Source organism: Saccoglossus kowalevskii, chromosome 6, assembly GCF_978046115.1.
Source record: "Saccoglossus kowalevskii chromosome 6, keSacKowa6.1, whole genome shotgun sequence".
Lineage (NCBI taxonomy): Eukaryota > Metazoa > Hemichordata > Enteropneusta > Harrimaniidae > Saccoglossus > Saccoglossus kowalevskii.
In genome coordinates, this window is record NC_140646.1 from 29,489,822 (window position 1) to 29,508,584 (window position 18,763).

The 18,763-nt window shown below is 33.5% G+C and overlaps 1 protein-coding gene across 2 annotated transcripts in view; it reads right to left on the bottom strand.

Moving 5' to 3' along the window:
* LOC100374578 (neural-cadherin-like) overlaps nt 1–18,763 on the bottom strand; it is a 58,346-nt gene that overhangs the window by 30,884 nt on the left and 8,699 nt on the right. For both annotated transcript variants that reach the window (XM_085500335.1, XM_085500334.1), the window contains exons 2-4: nt 4,105–4,296; nt 2,765–2,996; nt 1,347–1,563 (exon numbers count right to left, since the gene is read on the bottom strand). In XM_085500335.1, coding sequence (XP_085356461.1) covers nt 1,347–1,563; nt 2,765–2,996; nt 4,105–4,296 — 641 coding nt within the window. The remainder of the gene's footprint in view (nt 1–1,346; nt 1,564–2,764; nt 2,997–4,104; nt 4,297–18,763) is intronic.

The following is an 18,763-nucleotide window of genomic DNA, read 5'->3' on the forward strand; positions in this document are numbered from 1 at the left end:
CTCCATAACATTTTGATGATTTTTGGAATTACTTGGCTCAACAGTAATTTATTTTGCTTACTCATTCCTAAGCTTTCAAAACCGATCTTAAGCTTACAGTTAGATGCCCTTAGGTAACTTAACTGATTCCATCTAATTGGGGATTACTGTTGTCCAGAAGTTAAAGAAGTGTGAAATTACTTGTATGGTAGAATGAAGCTGATTCCAATACAACTATGGGTGTATTTATGAACCATGAGAAAACTTGGTATGGTAGAAAACCAAGTGCTATTGTTATAGTTAAATGTTTGAAAGGATTCAGTATGGTGAAAAATCACATAGGGACAGATATTCCTGAAATGTAATGAGCAACCCTGTCTTGCACCTTAGGGATAAATGGGAAACAAAATAAAAATATTTCAAATAATGATGATATGCAAGAAGTCACAAATAGACACTGTCATAGTTGTTGGACAAATATAATTCATACTTTTTTGGTTATTACTAGTTATTGTGGATTGAACATGAATTTGCACTTTAAATCAGATTAACAATTAGGCATGAAAACAGATATATAACAAACTCAATGACCCAAAGATGAACAATGTATTTGAGATAGTGCATGGATTCATTATTAGGACACCTGTAAAGCAGACAGAAAGCAAAAGAAGACAAAGGTAGTAATCCTGCATGGAATCTTCAATTCACAATGCCAGATGAAGTTGAAGTGCATTATCATTGGAATGTGTGTAGGCACATTCTGTCAAAGCTGGAATCAAAGATTTAGTTCTTGAACTAATTCTATTTTAAGGGATTTAGTAGCTCCATTATGTGCTTTCCAGTGAGAAAGCAAGCAAGCACAATCATGAGAGCATATAGTTGTTAAAATTGGCCATAAACGTAAATACACTGCTATGTTTACAAGAAGTAGCCTTAAACAATATTAGGTATCTGTTGATTCCAAGGCTTTAATTGTGTACATTATTTTGAAATGATCTCCCTTAGGCATTGGTCGGTATTTGCAAGTAGAGATCAGTTTTGGCATTAACCCAAGGTATCTATGTACTAAATTTGCTCAAAATCTGCTCGAAGGTTTTTGAAATTTTGCCTATACACACACACATCTTACCATTGTTTAGTAAACCTAGGCTACGCAAACTTGACTTAAATTGAATAAATATTAATATAAATTATGAAAATAGTGAGGGTCGTCAAAATGTAGGTCCTGTCGGCACAAGTCGGTATAAAGTTAAATTGAAGTCACAACATAGGTACCACACACGCACAGACAGACAGACAGACAGACAGACAGACAGACAGACAAAACTCATTTGCAGACAGGAGCTAAAAGAGCAATAGCTGCTTACATCGACAGAGCTGGATAGGCCTTCAGAACCTTCTTCTATAGCTTTTATTCTAAGGGTATACCGTCTTGGACCTTGTTCATAATCTAAAGCTTTATTGACTGTTATCTGACCACTTGTAGTTCCAATAGTGAAGATCATCAGATCTGCTCCTTGTGACATAAATTGATAGGTGACTACAGTGCCACGGGTGAAGGAAAACGCTTCAACACGAACCAAACTGTGAAATGAAAAAAACATGTATTAGGCAAGTATATCTATTGCCTAACAAGGGATATTAGTGTTTAAGAGGTGTACTATTTCATTATCTTGTTTCAATCAAATATTGGAGGGCCCTAAATCTGTTCAAAATATTGAGATATGTCAGATAATTAACAACCTTTACTCGAAGACCTAGGGGGAAAAAACATTTCTATAAAATTTTAATTTCAAAATTGTTTTCAAAATAGTCTTCTGAATGAAGGAATATTGTATTCGCTATATTAATAGATTATGCGCTTCTATAACAGAGGTGTGTCTATGGTCAAAATAAGTCACATTTTGATGATCTACCGTATGTATATATGTAATTTGGGTTTTATATGTTCACCTTTATTAAAGATGTGCTTCTAAAAGAGCAAATATGATATTCTATTTTGGATAATTTGTAATTTCAAGTAACAGTATTATAAAAAGTCAAATCTCAAATATGTGAATAACAGACAAAGAAAGTGAATGGGATTTGAGAGGGAATACAGAAAGAGGCCGAGGCACAGGCTGACACTGAAATCCATATAAAATGAGTGGAGATGCTAAGACAACAATGATATAGAATCTTGCATTATCCATAGCAAGGAAAGGAATAGTTTTTACTTGAATGATTTTTGAGACTTTCGTTCAAGCATGTGACGCTTGATTAACTCAGAATATACTCATGACTGCATTGTAACACACTCAATGTTCCAGATGTCTGGTTTCAATATTGAACACAGTTGGTCAAAATATTACGTGTTATAAGCAAAGAATGGTACAAATGTGAGTTCAGAATAGAGAAATCTAAACACACATTTTAAAATATGCAGTGAATTGCTTTAGTATCAACAAATTAGCTTGAGATTTGCAGGCATTGCTTTTTGGTTCATAACCTTTTCATTGAAAGGTAAAATTCTATAATCTTGTGAACAGTCAGTCTAAACTAATTGAAAGAGTTATTGCAAACAGCATGAGTAAAAAAGTTTTTTTTTCTCAAAATATTTTGCAAAACTGATTTTTTATTTTTTTAGTAATACATCCACATCTCAACTCTCTGCTAACCCAGGTAATGTTTTCTTCTAAAATAAGAAATACATGTGGTTTGTTGCATGGGGGTTTTTAATGCAAAAAATACAGTGAATATGAAGGACTAGATCATTTTAATGTGGAGGTGTGACATGTACACTTACGCATAACCAGATTGTGTATTTTCAGGGATATCAACTTCATATCTTGCTTTGACAAACTGTGGTGGACGTCTCCCACCTATAATAGACACAGCTGCTAAAGGACTGTAGTTGACACCGTCATTGGCTCTAACCCTCAGGATGTACTCAAATCCCTCCTGGTATCTCTGTCCTCCTTGTAACTTGGTACGAATGGTGCCTGTGGTTTGATCCACTTCAAACAGACCTTGGTCATCTGGAGAAAAGAATGAGGTCATCAAAATGTCTTTAGATTTGTCATAGTGAGGTTAACATACCAGAACAATACAGGAAATACAGCATGAAATTGTTGAAACTCAAGTAGCTATCCCACACAGAGACACCATAGAGCAGCATCAACAATTTGTCTCAAAGATCCTTTTCAGATAGGACAATTTCCTAACTTTAAATAGGTACCTACTCATATGAAGACTCCAGGCGGCAATTAAATCTTTCCAGGATTACAAAAGTTAAAAATGATAAACTTTAAAGTCTAGACAATTTAAGTCTATAGAGGCAGAGCATATAATCAAGAAACATGTCGTTTAAGACCTTTCCTAGACTAGTTCTACAGAATTATAATCAAGTCTAATTTGAACAATGCTGGCTAGAAAATAAATAGATGAAAACTTATGTTAAAGGGGTTGTGTACACTCAAATGGGATTAGCTTATCCCATATGAAATTGAAATGAGTCACAATGCAAATTGCATTTTAAGAAGAATTGAAAAAACAGTGTGGTACTCCCATGATGCAATTCACTAGAGATTATATCACAACATAGTAATCTGCATTTCAGTGCAAGTAGTATCATCATTGTTTGGGTTTCAGTGAATGATTTCATCTATTTCTGAGTTTCAGTGCATGATGTCAATCGTGAAGGTTGCCTGTTTTTCACAACATTAAGTACAATGAGAAAAATGCACCATGGGAGTGCGTGTCACCATACATCTAGAATTTCATTACTAAATCCTTGTTAGTCAAAGCTACTCAAACACAAACTGCAACCATTGTAGTGAAGATTTCACTATAAAACATATCAATTTTTACAATAACGTGAACTTTCATTCATTACATTTTTATTCTTTTTTAAATCCTTATCCTGTGTGACCTTAAAAGACAAACTACTTGCTAAGTTTGGAATTATATAAACCTTGTTTGATGCAGTTATATGCACTTGATAATAAAAGAAAACTTAAAACTCCTTATGGTATACGAAGTAGAAATGGGAATTACTGTCGGCTAATATAGCTCCCATAGTTACAAAGTCAAAAACAGTCATGCTAAATTACACTACAGTAAGTGAATGATGTGTTTGCTGCTCACCTGATGTAGAATCCAAGTTATAATTCAGAGAATTACTGTCAGCATCACTTGCTTGTAACTGATATATGGACACACCAGTTGGAGCATTGGTAGGTACAACTGCATTATACGGGTACACAGGCATAGACCATTGAGGAGACTCATCATTCACATCTTCAACAGTAATTACAATATGTACTTCATTTGATACATCTGAAATATAAAATAAACAAGTTAATGAGCAGAAATCCATTTCAAGATAGGCCTATAGGATAGGCTATCAAATATAATTCACCTTACTCATGTCTGCATTAATTGGTAATTTCTTAAATTTATGATGAAATATATTTGGTATTATTTGTAACCATATATTTAAAATGGTAAGTGCATTTACTGATCACCACTAGTATAGTAGTTGTTTCACCATATCTTGATCATGTTCTTACTTGGGTTGAACATTAAAAGTGTCAACCTCTACTTTGGGCGAGTGTGCAACTCAACAGGGAGGCCAATGTCACTGTAACACAGGTGAGTGTGCTATAGACTATGTAGGGAACAAAAACCACTGTACCCACAGGGCGAGTGTACCACAGACTCATTAGAGGGGTCAAAGACACTGGCAGGGTTTCATTTACTTCAAGTTTTGAGTAACCATAGTTGATGTCCACAGATATTTTGATTCAACCAAGCTTGGCTGATCGACCTGCAATAAATTTGATGATAGAGCTGGCTGAATAGCCATGTTATGCAGTTCCAGACTATATTATTTCTGCACTGCAAAATGCACAGTGTGTATGGGTAATAGAAATAAAACATCAGCAATCACCACAAATCAGAATGTATGCAGTATTATTCTTGCATAATAGCCTAATTATGGACATAGCGCATAATGAAGAACATTGCAAGAAAATTAATTTTTCAGATTTACGTACACGACACCAAAACAATGATAGCCATCTGCAGCGGCTCCATCATGGACCCAAAAGTTGTGTCAATCCTCAAAATGTAATCAGGCATACTGCACTAATTGGCGTCAGTATATTTTCCCAGAAATTACGTTATTTAAGGAAATTTTACATATATCGATGTTGCTGCTAAGATACCATACGAATAAACCTCTCAATTCAGAAATATGGTGCAAATTTGCGGCATCACTCAATATATTTATAACCACTGTATGCTCGTTCCGGGGACATTTCATTCATCCACAGCATAATGTCCACAGTCAAAGTAGAATGTATCTGATATGTATCACATAATTCTTTGAATAAAAATGTGCAAAATGTACTAAAATTGTTGTAAAATGACTGTGTTAATATTAAAATGATGCATTTCTCAATAATAAAACTAAGCTTGTGGAAAAAAGAAAGTACATAAACCCAGGCCCATTTATTGACCATCAATATAGATGCATTGAACGGATATTTTTTCCCATTATTATTTTCATTATAAAAACGATTTGAGTGGCATCGGCTATCCATAAACTGCCCTAACATAATTAATCCAAACATGCTGGATTTAACATTAATTATTCTATCCATCTATTCTAGTCGACATTCATGCACATGTATATTCAAAAATATTATGATAATACCTACGAACAATAAATTGTGTATGAATTAATGCATCTTTTATTCTCAGTTATATTAAAAAGGTTCCATTTTTTTGTAATATGTTATTTTATGATAATTTAAAAAAAACATTTGTGTTGTTATCTCATGGGTACCAGGATGTCTGAAAGCTAAAAATTTTCACCCAATACATTTAAACTATTATCGTCTTTCTAACATTATAGTTTATACACAGCCATCTGTGCAGGGATTAATTTAAGTCACAGTACCAAATAATGAAATTTACTATAAAAATATTCGAACTGACATTGTTGGACGGTACATGTGTAACCAGATTATTGGGTCTTAGTAATTACACATGAATAGAGATTTTGCACCATATGGATGCAAAGGCAAGAGAAATGATTTAAAATCTCTGCAATGCTATAGAAAATTTCAGATCATGCTCTATGTGAGTATATGAACAACTGTCTAAGTTTAAGGAATAAACCATGAATGTGATCACAGATTGGGGGGGTGTGGTTGATGATGGGAGAGGGGGGAAGGGGTGTGGTTGATAAAAAATTAGAAATAACTATCATAGAAATATTAAAATTGTTTTTGTCATTCCAGAAAAATAATTGTAAGGTTCATAATCAGATCTGCAACACAATCTGTACACACACACACACACACACACACACACACACACACGTCCACCCAGAAAATAATAGTTGATTCTGAAATATGAAAGCTATGTTGAATGAGCCATTCACAATGGTGTTTGCAGAATGCATCAGTATTTGCAGAGGGTGTGTGACTGACTGCTCAACCATGCCAATCCAATACATATTTGGACCATTCATAACACATATGCATCATCAAAAAATAATTCAGTATTTATGATACATACGACAATTATTGCAAAATATTGAAATTTAAATCAAATTTGTGAGCATGTTTACATAATCTTTCGATCACATCATCTACCAAAAATATTTTTTTTTTTTTTTTAAATGTGATTCTAACATCAATGTCCTAAATAACCTGTTCACTGCAAGACCACACGTTATATGTGGTATGTAAAAACAGAACAAACAAAAAAATGATGTCAAAAATCGGGTGGGATTTACAATAATACATATTTGTTGATTTGTTAATTTTGATGAAGTAAGGGTATCTCAATGTAATATTCCCCTTTTCAATGATCAGCATTTCAACATTTAATTAAAATTCAAAATTAAATTGTAAATTTTTTTGGCTGATGTAATATGAAAGACCTTGCAGAAAATGGAAAATCATCTATTGTACACACTAGAAAAGGCAGCTACAGACAAATAAACAACTAAATTCAAATATGTAATTTATTGTTTACTTTATACATATACATGTAACTACAATCAGCAACTCGGGGGACCATGTTAACAGTAATGAAGAATGTACAACAAAAGCCAATAAGGAATACTATAAATTGGAGATCACAAATGCCTTCTCAAGGTGCCATGTTAAACCCAGATTGTCTGCGTTGTGTCTGTTTTGTTTTTCATTGAATTCCGGGAATCTTTTAGTTCCGTATTCAATATGAGAAATGAAGATGCCCTTTAAGATTGTTTTCTGGAGAAAAATCATCCTACATCAAATTTTCTTAAGAAATTATGAATATTGTTTTAAATGAAGCTTAGGTAAAAGATGTAATCTGAACGAACACTGTAATAATGTGTTGTATAAAATGATTCATATTTACAATTTGATGCGCAACAGAAACTACAATGCGAGTGTGATTCACTGTTCGGAAAAATATGAAATAGTCACTGCATCAGTTTTTCAGACTTGTGCAAATTTGTCTGTCACAAACTTAAAATTGACGATTTCAAAACATAATTTCCCACCAAAAAATTAAATGGGGATGGCAGGATAAGAGTTAAAACAAAATCCAATTAGCTCAGATAAAATAAATTTACAGCACGTTGTAACTTATAGCGTTACAGTGACAGATGTATAATAAAAATCAGTTGTGAAAAATACTAATGTTAACCATTAATAAATACTATTAAAATATTTGCCACTGAAACCTTTGAAAATATATAATACAAAATAGAGAGCATACAGAGATTTGTTGAGCAAAAAGGGGCTGAACCAGTCCTTTCTCATGCGTGTTGACCTTTTATAATAATATTTCGTATTCTACTGAAACATTTTAAAAATCTGAAGGCCACGTCAATTTTCAATGGATCCGAGATTTAATATCACTGACAGTGAAAACATTTCTGCCAGAGTTTGAATGGAAGATTATCTGGAAATGGAAAGATTGTGGTTGGTTCATACTAAGAAAGACAGGAACTGAAAGTACACATGGGTGGTAGTAAAAGCAGCTATTAGCAGCAAGGACATTTAAAATAGCCTGGTGTATGTCTTCTGGTATATAGTCCTTTTATAGGTCATAAACTTCCAATCACTAATTCAGGTAATTGTGAATGGACAAGACCACCACTGTAATTTCACCAACAACACTCATTGTTATGCTGGCCATTATGATTGCTTTGTACAGTAAAAACATTCACTATATCCCCAAGAGAGGAAGGAAGGAAGCAGAGCTTAAACTTGCACTGTTCTGGAAATCATCAATGTCGTTTTTCCACATGTATGATGATCATAATAATACAACTAGATACAGTTTGGAATTCTTCTACCCAAGACACTTGCTTGGTTTCGTTCATTCACCAAAACTCAATTATTCAACTGTACTATAATGAATAGTTCCTAGCTTGTTACCACATTTTTTTTAAAGTTCCTATCAAGCATATAAAACAAATTGTTGCCAAGCAAGTTTTGGGACCAACTGGAGGATTTGGTGAACCAAGGCAATGGCATAAGAAAGGAAGAGGAATTATTCATGATCAAAAATGTGTACAATGATAATATGGTTGCAATAATGTATAAAAGTTTCTGTTCTCCACTACTAGGAAAATGGTGAACCCCTTTTCTATGCCAATGTTAGAAATCATGGAGTTAATACATGGGTAGTACACATGTACCAAATAATTTGAAACAAATCTTTTGCCTCATGGTTCATTAGTGTTTCTATTCAGAGGTATGATTAAATGTACAAGTGCTAGTTTATTGGTGAAGTAGTGGGAATGGTACTTTCAACTGGTGGTGTATACTATACTCCTTAGTCTGGCAATCTAATATATCATGCATGTTTGGCTGCACTTCACAAATTATGCGGTCCAGCAGCTTTGGCACATTGAGAGCAGGTACTATATAACTGTACTCCCGGCAACCAGTCTTTTCACTACACACTATAATTTGTCGGAAAGAATGTAACTTGTGATAGGTGTGTCAACTTGCATACCTACGTACAATGAACTAGCATATCATAACAGGCTTTACAAAAACCAAAAGGACAAATACTCAGTTCACTGGTGGTAAAGAGAATTAAGATTAATTTAAGTCCATCAATTATACAAACATATTCAAAGAGTAGAGACAGAATTTATTTCCAGTATTTTATTACATGCAATGTTTTGACTTGTTCGAATAAGCTCAGAGGCCTGTGACTTGTTATTGATGCCACAAGAATGTACTAGTAAATCAGCAACTTAGTGCCCTATAGTTATTTGTTGATATTTTGTGGCTTTTAACTTGGCTTCAAACTATATGTACTTAAATTTAATGATCACTTGTTGTTTTTCTTTGTTATCACAATGGCAATGATCATAATAATGATGCTGCCATAAAAGGGAACTGTTGAAAACAGTAGGTGCCAGCAAGCTGCTATGGTAATGTTTTTCTTTCTTTTTTACCCCTTTATAACAAAACAAATAAGAAAACAAAATGTCAAAGGCCACACCAGTAATTTTATTTTATTTTTGCAATCTGACGATAAGAAACAAGGCGACATGCATGAATCCACTCATTTCATTAATCTTGAAAAATTTAATATTGCAGTGCCACATTTTTTCTGTGCAACTTTCTACATACTAACCAGGATGACAAGAAGGTACTCCAAACTGGCCTTGTAAACCATACAAATAAACTTACAATGGATCTGTCCGAACAGGTAGTGTCTGACTGAGAACTACACATGTCAACACAGAACTTGAATTAAATTTAAAGTAGCAAATTCATTTCACTCATCTCCTCAGCAGAACCTCCTGGGGATATAAAGGAATAAACTAAAGAAATTACTTGATACGTTACTTTCTACAGACATACCTCCTGGGGACACTATGGATCAAAGACTATACTGAACTCTGACTTGACACCATGTTTCTTTTGCACCCAGCAGTGTGACAAGATTAAATTTCAGATGAACACAGGAGAAGCTGATGAGGTGTGGCAATAGATTAAATTTCAGTTAGTCAGCATGGTCAGAAATCAAATTTCATTTTAATTTGTCTACTCAAAATGCCTAACACCAGATGAACTGGTGAATGTGTAATACAAGATTTTTCAGTCTCAGTCTGTCATCTTGAGTTATTAAAACAGACCATTTTTTCTAACAAAACATCTTCGGTCTTTAATCTTGGCACGCAGCTACTTATCATGGTCTAAGAGGTTGAACAAATTAGCCTGTAGTAGGAAAATGTCCATGATGCTTAGTGATGGCTATGAAAAAGCTGGTCTCAGCTAAATGACCCATTAAGATCTGGTCAAGACCCTGGTCAAGTGTAAGTGAGCAGTTAACTCTTAAAGTGCCTGTGAAAAGCTCACCTATGCGTTTATGTGTTTGGTTTCATGCAAAAGACATTTGTGGAAAAAAAAATGAAAATTAAATAATAAATCATCTTCGAGTAAAATTTTAAAAAATTTTCCCAGTTTTAGCCACACCCCCACTGTCGCCTGTTTCAGAAATCTTTCGAAATGAAACTATGCCACCAAGCGTCAAAGGGGAAAGCCATGCAAGTGCCATGCACTGAATACCATAAGAACTTGTAGTTGTAAAACTATTCCTTTTACAAGTGTGTAAATTACTAGTATGCTAATGAAAATTATAATTACAAAAATATTTGAGGATTGATTAAATATGGAATAAATGTCTATCAATTGTCATTTAATTTCATTTCCGGAGTGCAAAATATTATTGAGCAATTGGTCTTTTGGTGGCATTATACTGCACACCCATGTACAGTCAGTATCCCAATATGCCATCACTAACATTTGATCGACACTCACAAAGCACCGTTGGCGAGTGAAATTAAAAACTGATTATAAATATGAAGTCAAGTAACATCTCAAACAAATCGCCCCAAATTTCCGTTGAATGCGTGTTTTGTTGCATCAAATTTGAAATCTAATTTTAAGACAGAAGCTTGTGATCTTGCGCATCAAATATGATACAGGGTCAAGCGATTGATCAATGACCTGAAGTTTCACCTTTCAAAATGGTGTGCTCACTGATGGTATATCTCATGTTAACAGATGCAAAGTTACGATCAAAACATTGCCTCAAAACAAATTCAAAAATTATTTTTACTGCCACACATCTGTAGTTGCATTTATGCCGTAGGTAAATTGATTTAAGTTAACATTTTGGTTGAATCGCCAAGAGTCAAATGCATGCATGTTTTAGTACCTGCGTGTACCTGTGATCACCAAGTGATAACCAGACAAATCGTTCTGTGCAACATGAATCAAACATTTCATTGGGTGAATGATTTGTGTTGATTTATTTGACAGCAAACTCAAAATATACTATTGTAAGTCACAATGACAGGTTACAAAATTAATATACAAGAACTCTCTTAATGAATCAAAGTGTTACTATACTAATAAAACAGCGTAATATTTTTTTTTAGATTAGTTAAAAGTTAATGGACAATAAATTGGAACCTGAAGCGTTTTCTAGAACTGTGTCAACTTAAGTTGGACTTTTAGTGGGGGTAGAGGTGGTCTGGGAATTAAGGAATTAAGTTTGTTATCCTACTTTCACATTGTCCAACAAAATGTAAGTCCCTCCAATGCATGAATGCAACTTGGTTTAGCCAATATGCAAACATGCAAAAGCTTAAATCTTAAGTATGTACTAGAGTATACTTTGAACACAACTGTTCTGATGATCAAATATAAAGAGAAACTACCGGTACAAACATCTACATGTATAACCACTATTCTACTACACATCAAGGAGACCAGTGTCTCCAAATCAACCCTAAAAAAACCAAATATGAACTAAAACTGTAAATACCACTCACACATTCAACAAGCAAATCCTAAAAAAGACAAACCACTTCACTTGGTGTAACTTCTAAAACCAATGGAACAACAACAACACATTTGGCAAGAATTGCAAGTAAAACATGTAAAGCAGGAAAAACAATAAACATGCTATTAAATATAGCAAATTATTAAACTAAAAACTTTTAAAACCAATGAAACAATAACGCATTTGGCAAGAATTGCAAGTAAAACATGCAAATCAGGAAAAACAATAGACATGCTATTACATATAGCAAAATATTTAACTAAAAACAATATTTTAATATTCCAACATAAGCTGCTGAATTCTGGACTATTATTATAAAATGTGATCTGATTACATACATTATTACATAGTAAAAATAGTAAAATGTTTACAATCTAGTATTATAATCATCACTTACATAGTGAAATGATATTCAAAGCTATGATTACACCAGGGAACAGATAGATGGAAAACAAAACATAAATTTATTAGCAGAGCAACCACAGACAAAATACTCCATAATAATCTGTTCACTCACCAATACCAATAGAAACACACCCCTAAAACAGTTACTATTAATTACTTCTACCATGCAACTTAGTTTTATTTAGAAATATTTTGCACTTGTGCAAATCCCTTCATCACTGACACTTAAAATTTCAGTCACTGATGACATTAGGCATTTGAGGCCTGTGGTATACGTTTCCATGGTAGCAGCACTCTCAAACTGGATTGAGTTTGCAAGTTATTATTGAATATAATAATGAACTAAATGTGAAACATAATATTTCTGACCCATAGATTTAATATCAAATGAATGATACACTTTGGGTTTTAAATGACCTAAACTATTTGTCACTACAGAAGGCATTTGATTAATTTCATCTTGGTGAAATCCAAACTACAAACAAGTTTTCTATTGATATATACTTGTCCTACTAATCACCAATAATAATTATACATTATAACTATGATCTAAATGAAGCACATTTTCGTGATACAACATACAATAAATTAATGAGTTAAATTGAATATTACCACACAAATTTTTACATTTGATTAATGAACTAGTGGTTCCATCATCTACAAATTAAACTTAAATGATAAATCAAATGGTATGAAAAATTGTTTGTAGGCATAGATGTGTTACCGGTAATATAGAATTTAAAAGGAAGCCACCACATCCCGGAGATCCTGCACCCAATCCAATCCTCTTCTAACCAAGCCTTCTCCTGAGTGGGAAACCCTACACCATCACACTGAACAATTCCTGCTTTACAGACCCCCCCCCCTTTCTCCCAAGTTACAAATTAATGAATTCAACATACAAATGAGGTACAAATATTACCTATAAATACATGATAATATTCAGAGTAATATTTGTCCGTATTTTACAGTACTCTCCAGCAAAATGAAACCATATTTAATTTATGGGGCTTATCCACCACCATCCATTTTATTTTACATGTAATTTAATATTAAGTGGGGCTTTGTAGGCAAATCAAATATAGAGATTTATTATAATGCTGTTCAACATTTTAGTTATCATATTTATATGATCATATCAAAATTCACAATAATATTTCATTAACTCATAAAAAGATGGAGGCACTCAGGGTGAATAGAGGTCATGTGCCTAATAAGGATTCCAGAGTTCCTTGTACATGTACTCTTCCTGTTCCTTGCATAACTGCACATAATTGAAATTCCCAGACCTTCACACAACATAATGTACAGTCAGTTTTATTTATCAAATGTCTATAATTAGTTCACCATGCATGTCTGCATGCATGCTTGTATGGTGTGTAAATACTGGGAAACCAACCAAGTTGAGGTCATCAAACATAAAAGGGGCAAGCAAGAAAACTTTCCATTCACACACATGCTTGTTTATGTGAGGCTTTTGCTTAGTAAATACCAGCCCACGTTAGTAGCCTCAGGCCGACAATAAATACCGCTTGAGTCTCCAGATGGAGTCTCAGTTACAAGTCTTTTATATTTAGTGATCTGAGGTCACAGAAATAGTCTGTTTTGAAAACCCTTTAACAACAATCACAATAAGAGCAATTTACAAGCTGAAGAAAGAGGGGTATACTGTGTCAGGCAACAGAATAGAGATAGAAAATATACAGATTAAGATCGAGTTGCCCAAGCAGCTTAGTGTGGGACTTTTTTTGCCTTCTTTTAAAATTTATCTATGGCCATAATCCCTTCATTACTGGCTGGGACGTCTTATGATTAGTGAAGGGCTATATGTGTATAAGCTAATACACTGAATGCGACAGCAACTTGAATTTAACTTGGTCCAACGCCAACGATGGTTATAATCTTGGCAGCTGGACAATAAATTGGTGGTATTAGTCAGCAAATTAATTGGGTATTCGGCGACAAATTAAAATAACCCTTATTTGGGAGGTTTTAACCGCCTGGTCAAACAAGTTGACGGCATAAGTTGATGATAATTCAATTTGTAAAAACAACTATTCAGCAGAGTGACCAGCCTGTAGCTGTGAACACAATGTATTTGTGTTCAGTATTTGCATGTACTTGTAATCTGTCGTGTGTACAACCACAATGTACATGCGTATTTGCTCTATTCAAGTATTGCATACAATTCAATGTAGTTTGTCAGAATAAGTCAATATTCAGTGCCTTCAGGGCCATGATTTTTGTCGATTGTTTGTACAAACTTGGCAACAGATTGTGTTTCACAGTTTCATTGAGTTCATATTCTAATTTACTTTTAAATGTACTAGAAACTATAATACAAATGAACTTCAGGCACATTCACTTTTCCAGAGTAGGAGAGAATTAGGTTTGTTTTTTACAAAAAAAATGTTGATATGTTGATGAGAGTACCGGTATAACCAGTAAGTGAAACCAACTGACAGCCAACTTGCATATTAGTGACAACCATGCGCCAGAATGAATGAACTATACTGCTTAAACTGATTATAATACAACCTTAGCCTAACCTATCACATAGTTTTATCGCAATTATTATAGAAAACAAAACCTATTTATTTATTTATTTTTATTATGTCTATTTAACTAGAATTACGCATCTATTTGTCCATATTTGACAGGTCAGGGATCGAAATACTCTGGTGCACACTGCACTATGCACATAGATTATTAGCTAGTGCAAGTAAACTCAAAATTTAATGTGCACACTGTGCATGTAGAAATTAACAACAAATTCTCATTATATTCACTAAGCCTAAATTAAGTTCAACCAACATTGTAAGACAACTAAAAAAAAGCAAATTCTTTCGTGATCGCATCAATCGAGAACCCGTCAATTTTATTTAAACTTTAAAAGTGGTGCATTTCACAACAAGTTGGTGCAGGTAAATTTCAAATTTAACATGCACACTGTGCATGCAGGGAAAAAATTCTATTTCAATCCCTGCAGGTCAGACTATTGTTGCCATGGGTCACCCAAACTCCAGCAATGAATGTGAATAGGCATACACTATTAGCATAGCACATTTCCAATAGCAAGATGCCATGGTCAAAGCTATTGCCAGACCAATGTAGTCACTTAGCACTACATGTATAGCAACAATCATTCAAAATTCATTCCTCATGACTGCATTATACAATTACAGTTGTATTAACAAGTACAGAACAATATATTTGTGTGTGTGGGGGGGGGGGGGGCAAATTTGCTGATAAAGTGTTGTGTGAAAAAACTGGCAAACCAAAAGTGGATTTTGATGGCACAAGAATTCGGTTTGACAATGTTTTATTTCAATGAACTAAGATACAGGACATCTGACTAGCACCAACCTTTCATTGTCCTGAGAGACAGAGAAGATGTCTACCCAGTTCATAGATTACATATTCTATTCTAAAATGACAAATTTCAATATCCATACTGTAATCACATAGGCCAACCTGTGAGATCACCTGTCCATATATACAATTTATACACCATATAATTTAATTTAGAAGTAACAAGACACGAATGAATTATCTAGCAGTACTTTATCTCTGCATAAACCAATTGCCGGTATAGAAAAAAATAGACAATTTAATATCTTCATTCACAATACCAATTACATACACAAAATGTACATGCATTGAATGCACAAAATAAGGCAAACAAAGAAACCATGAACATGCTAACTTCACTAACTTATTTGTATTTTTCCCATCGCTTACACAATTTCAGGGTATTTAAGGGATTATAATACTCTCTATATTTTCTCTATTCCTAGCATACTAGTATTTGCTTATGTAAATGACAGTGTACAATATATAGATCATAAGATTCAATTCAATTCTTTGACCAAATACCTTATACAAGTACAAGTAATCTGTGAATTTGGACTGGCATATAATTGACAAATGAAGTTTGTAATAAATTGTAATTTCAATATATTGTTTAACAATCTTGCTATTTAAATAATTAAAAATAAAACAGTATTTTTAGCACTCATCACACGTGTACCATATTTGCTCTATTAGAAGCCCATCTTCAATAAAAACACACATACACACAAAATTGCACTTATTGTAAGCTGGATCATTTATTGACATCTATAATTCACACAATTGCATGTACTACGCTAATAAGAGCAAATATGATATTTGGTAATTCCAGTTCATTGGCAAGAATCAAATGTACATGTACAGAAAGGCAGACAGGATCCTGGATGTGAGGGTGCATATGATATATCTATTAGTCGAAACATTACTCCAGTCACTTCATACCAACAGATTTGATTGGCCAGACTCTAATATGAAATACTAGATGACATAGTTATTATACTAGCAATAGCTTGAAGGCAAAGCAGTTTTCATATCCATCTCATATTTTAATTTCATCGCTAAATAACCACTCTGCACGTTTTCTGACTTGAATTTTATTAATAGATGGTTTTACGATGTTATTTAATCAGATTATACCAGCAATCTATATATGTATTTGTTATTATGGCAAACCTATTATAATTCTAAGACCTAGGGCAAAATAAAACGATAGGTAATTTTTTTAAGTCGCACCTAATTTATGATTATATCATATGTATAGGCAGATATAGCATAGAGTCGGTAGGGATATTATTATTAAATTTGGAAGAAAAATTGAACAGTTTTGCTTACATTTGAATACAAATTGAGTCCCTATAGACTTTTGTTCTTTACTAGAGGTCACTTGAAATATTGCTCAAAATTATGGAGAATCATTTATGTTCTACCAAACTACCAGTAATGATTTAACAAAAAGCATCAAAATTACAAGAAAATTGATGAATTTATCTGTGTGTACACAACTAGTAATTTACTGCCTAGCTATAGGTCAATATCATAAAACCATAATTATATTACAAGTGTGATAAGAATAAATTACCTGCATTTAGAAATATTGAAACCTCAAAACCTAATAATAACTTAGTAAAGTTTATCAGATTTATCCAGTATTTGATTAGTGACAAAATAGATTTCATTTAGTATTGACATAAATCAGAAATTTAAGCTTTACTGGGAAACACTCACTTAATAATCTACTCAGGCTACAGTTCTACCGAAAAAATTAATTGCATGAATAATTTGCATAATATGTTGTAATTTATATTTTTTTTGAGAATGCCTATCACTGGTATCAGAAAAAAACATCATACATGTATAAGCCAAAATGTCAAAAGTTTCAATATATTACTTTTTGAAGACAATTTCTGTCACCGTTCACAAAATAAAGATGCATAATTGCTTATTTTTTGGGGAAATTTTGATCAAAGGCCAGATTATGTCTGCATGCTGTTTTAGATCCGAAATTAACAAAGAAATTAGTAAATACACAAAAATGCATAAAATGTGACCAAAAAATGTTTGCATGAAAAATGATGACTTAAAAAAAACCCCTGCAGGTTCAAGGTTAATGTAACTCACTCACACTGTGCATAGCTCTACATAGCTTTTTTTTTTTTTTACATTTACAAGGCTATTTTCATTTTGTACACAGTCATTTCTATTTTTATGTAAACATGCTACTTGTGTCGCATGGTATGGAATTTGCGGCTACAGGCGAATTGCACTTATAAAATGTTTAGTTCCCTTGAATGAGTTCACTTCAAATTATCTGAGTAATAGCACAGTCCTTCTATCCCAGCAGAAAAACATAAACACTGAATTCCCAGTGAGAATTATTATTAAATGTCAGTTTTGTATAATTTCTATGCATTTTGCATCGTTGAATTCTGGGGGTTAACAAGCTGACATATTCCAGTGATTACAAGCTGAATTTTGCATTTTCAATTTGCCTAATATAGCAGCAATCAGCGGCTCTGCAGTTTTTGAAAATTATAAACCTAACCTGGAATAATCTATCCAATAATTAACACATAACTGAGGGATTTAGAATTCATATTTAAAACTCACAAGGGACTCGCTATTCTTTTCAAATGTCTGACAAACTCTGTCACTATTCAAACAGATTTAACACAAAACACTTTGGTAACCCTGACAATAATAAAAGTGTCCATAGCATGTGCAAAGTGCATGTTATGTTGGAAAACCAACCAACCCCACAATAGAACACCTGTCAACTAAATGTGCTAAGATACCCACAATCATCAGCCCTCAACTTTTTACAGCCTGTTTAAAAACCACCAGTCTACCTTAAATACCACTTTTTAACAACAAGCTGTGAAGCATGTCAGTTTGTTGTATTGCCTTGAGCACTCTCTTGAGTGTCCCTTCAAACAAGAGAGACATAACGGGAACCACAGAATGGGACACACCATCTGGACACATGAAGGAGAAAGAAGTAGACCATTTTCTGAATTGTTTGCCAGGAAAAAATTAGAGACTCTAGTACTTCACTGTTAACTGGAGTAGAGGGTGGAACATGGAATGTACAGTGCCCCAAAGAATAACAATAGAATATACTACAAAAGGACCTAGACAAATGAATTGTCACAGCACACGCACACAGACA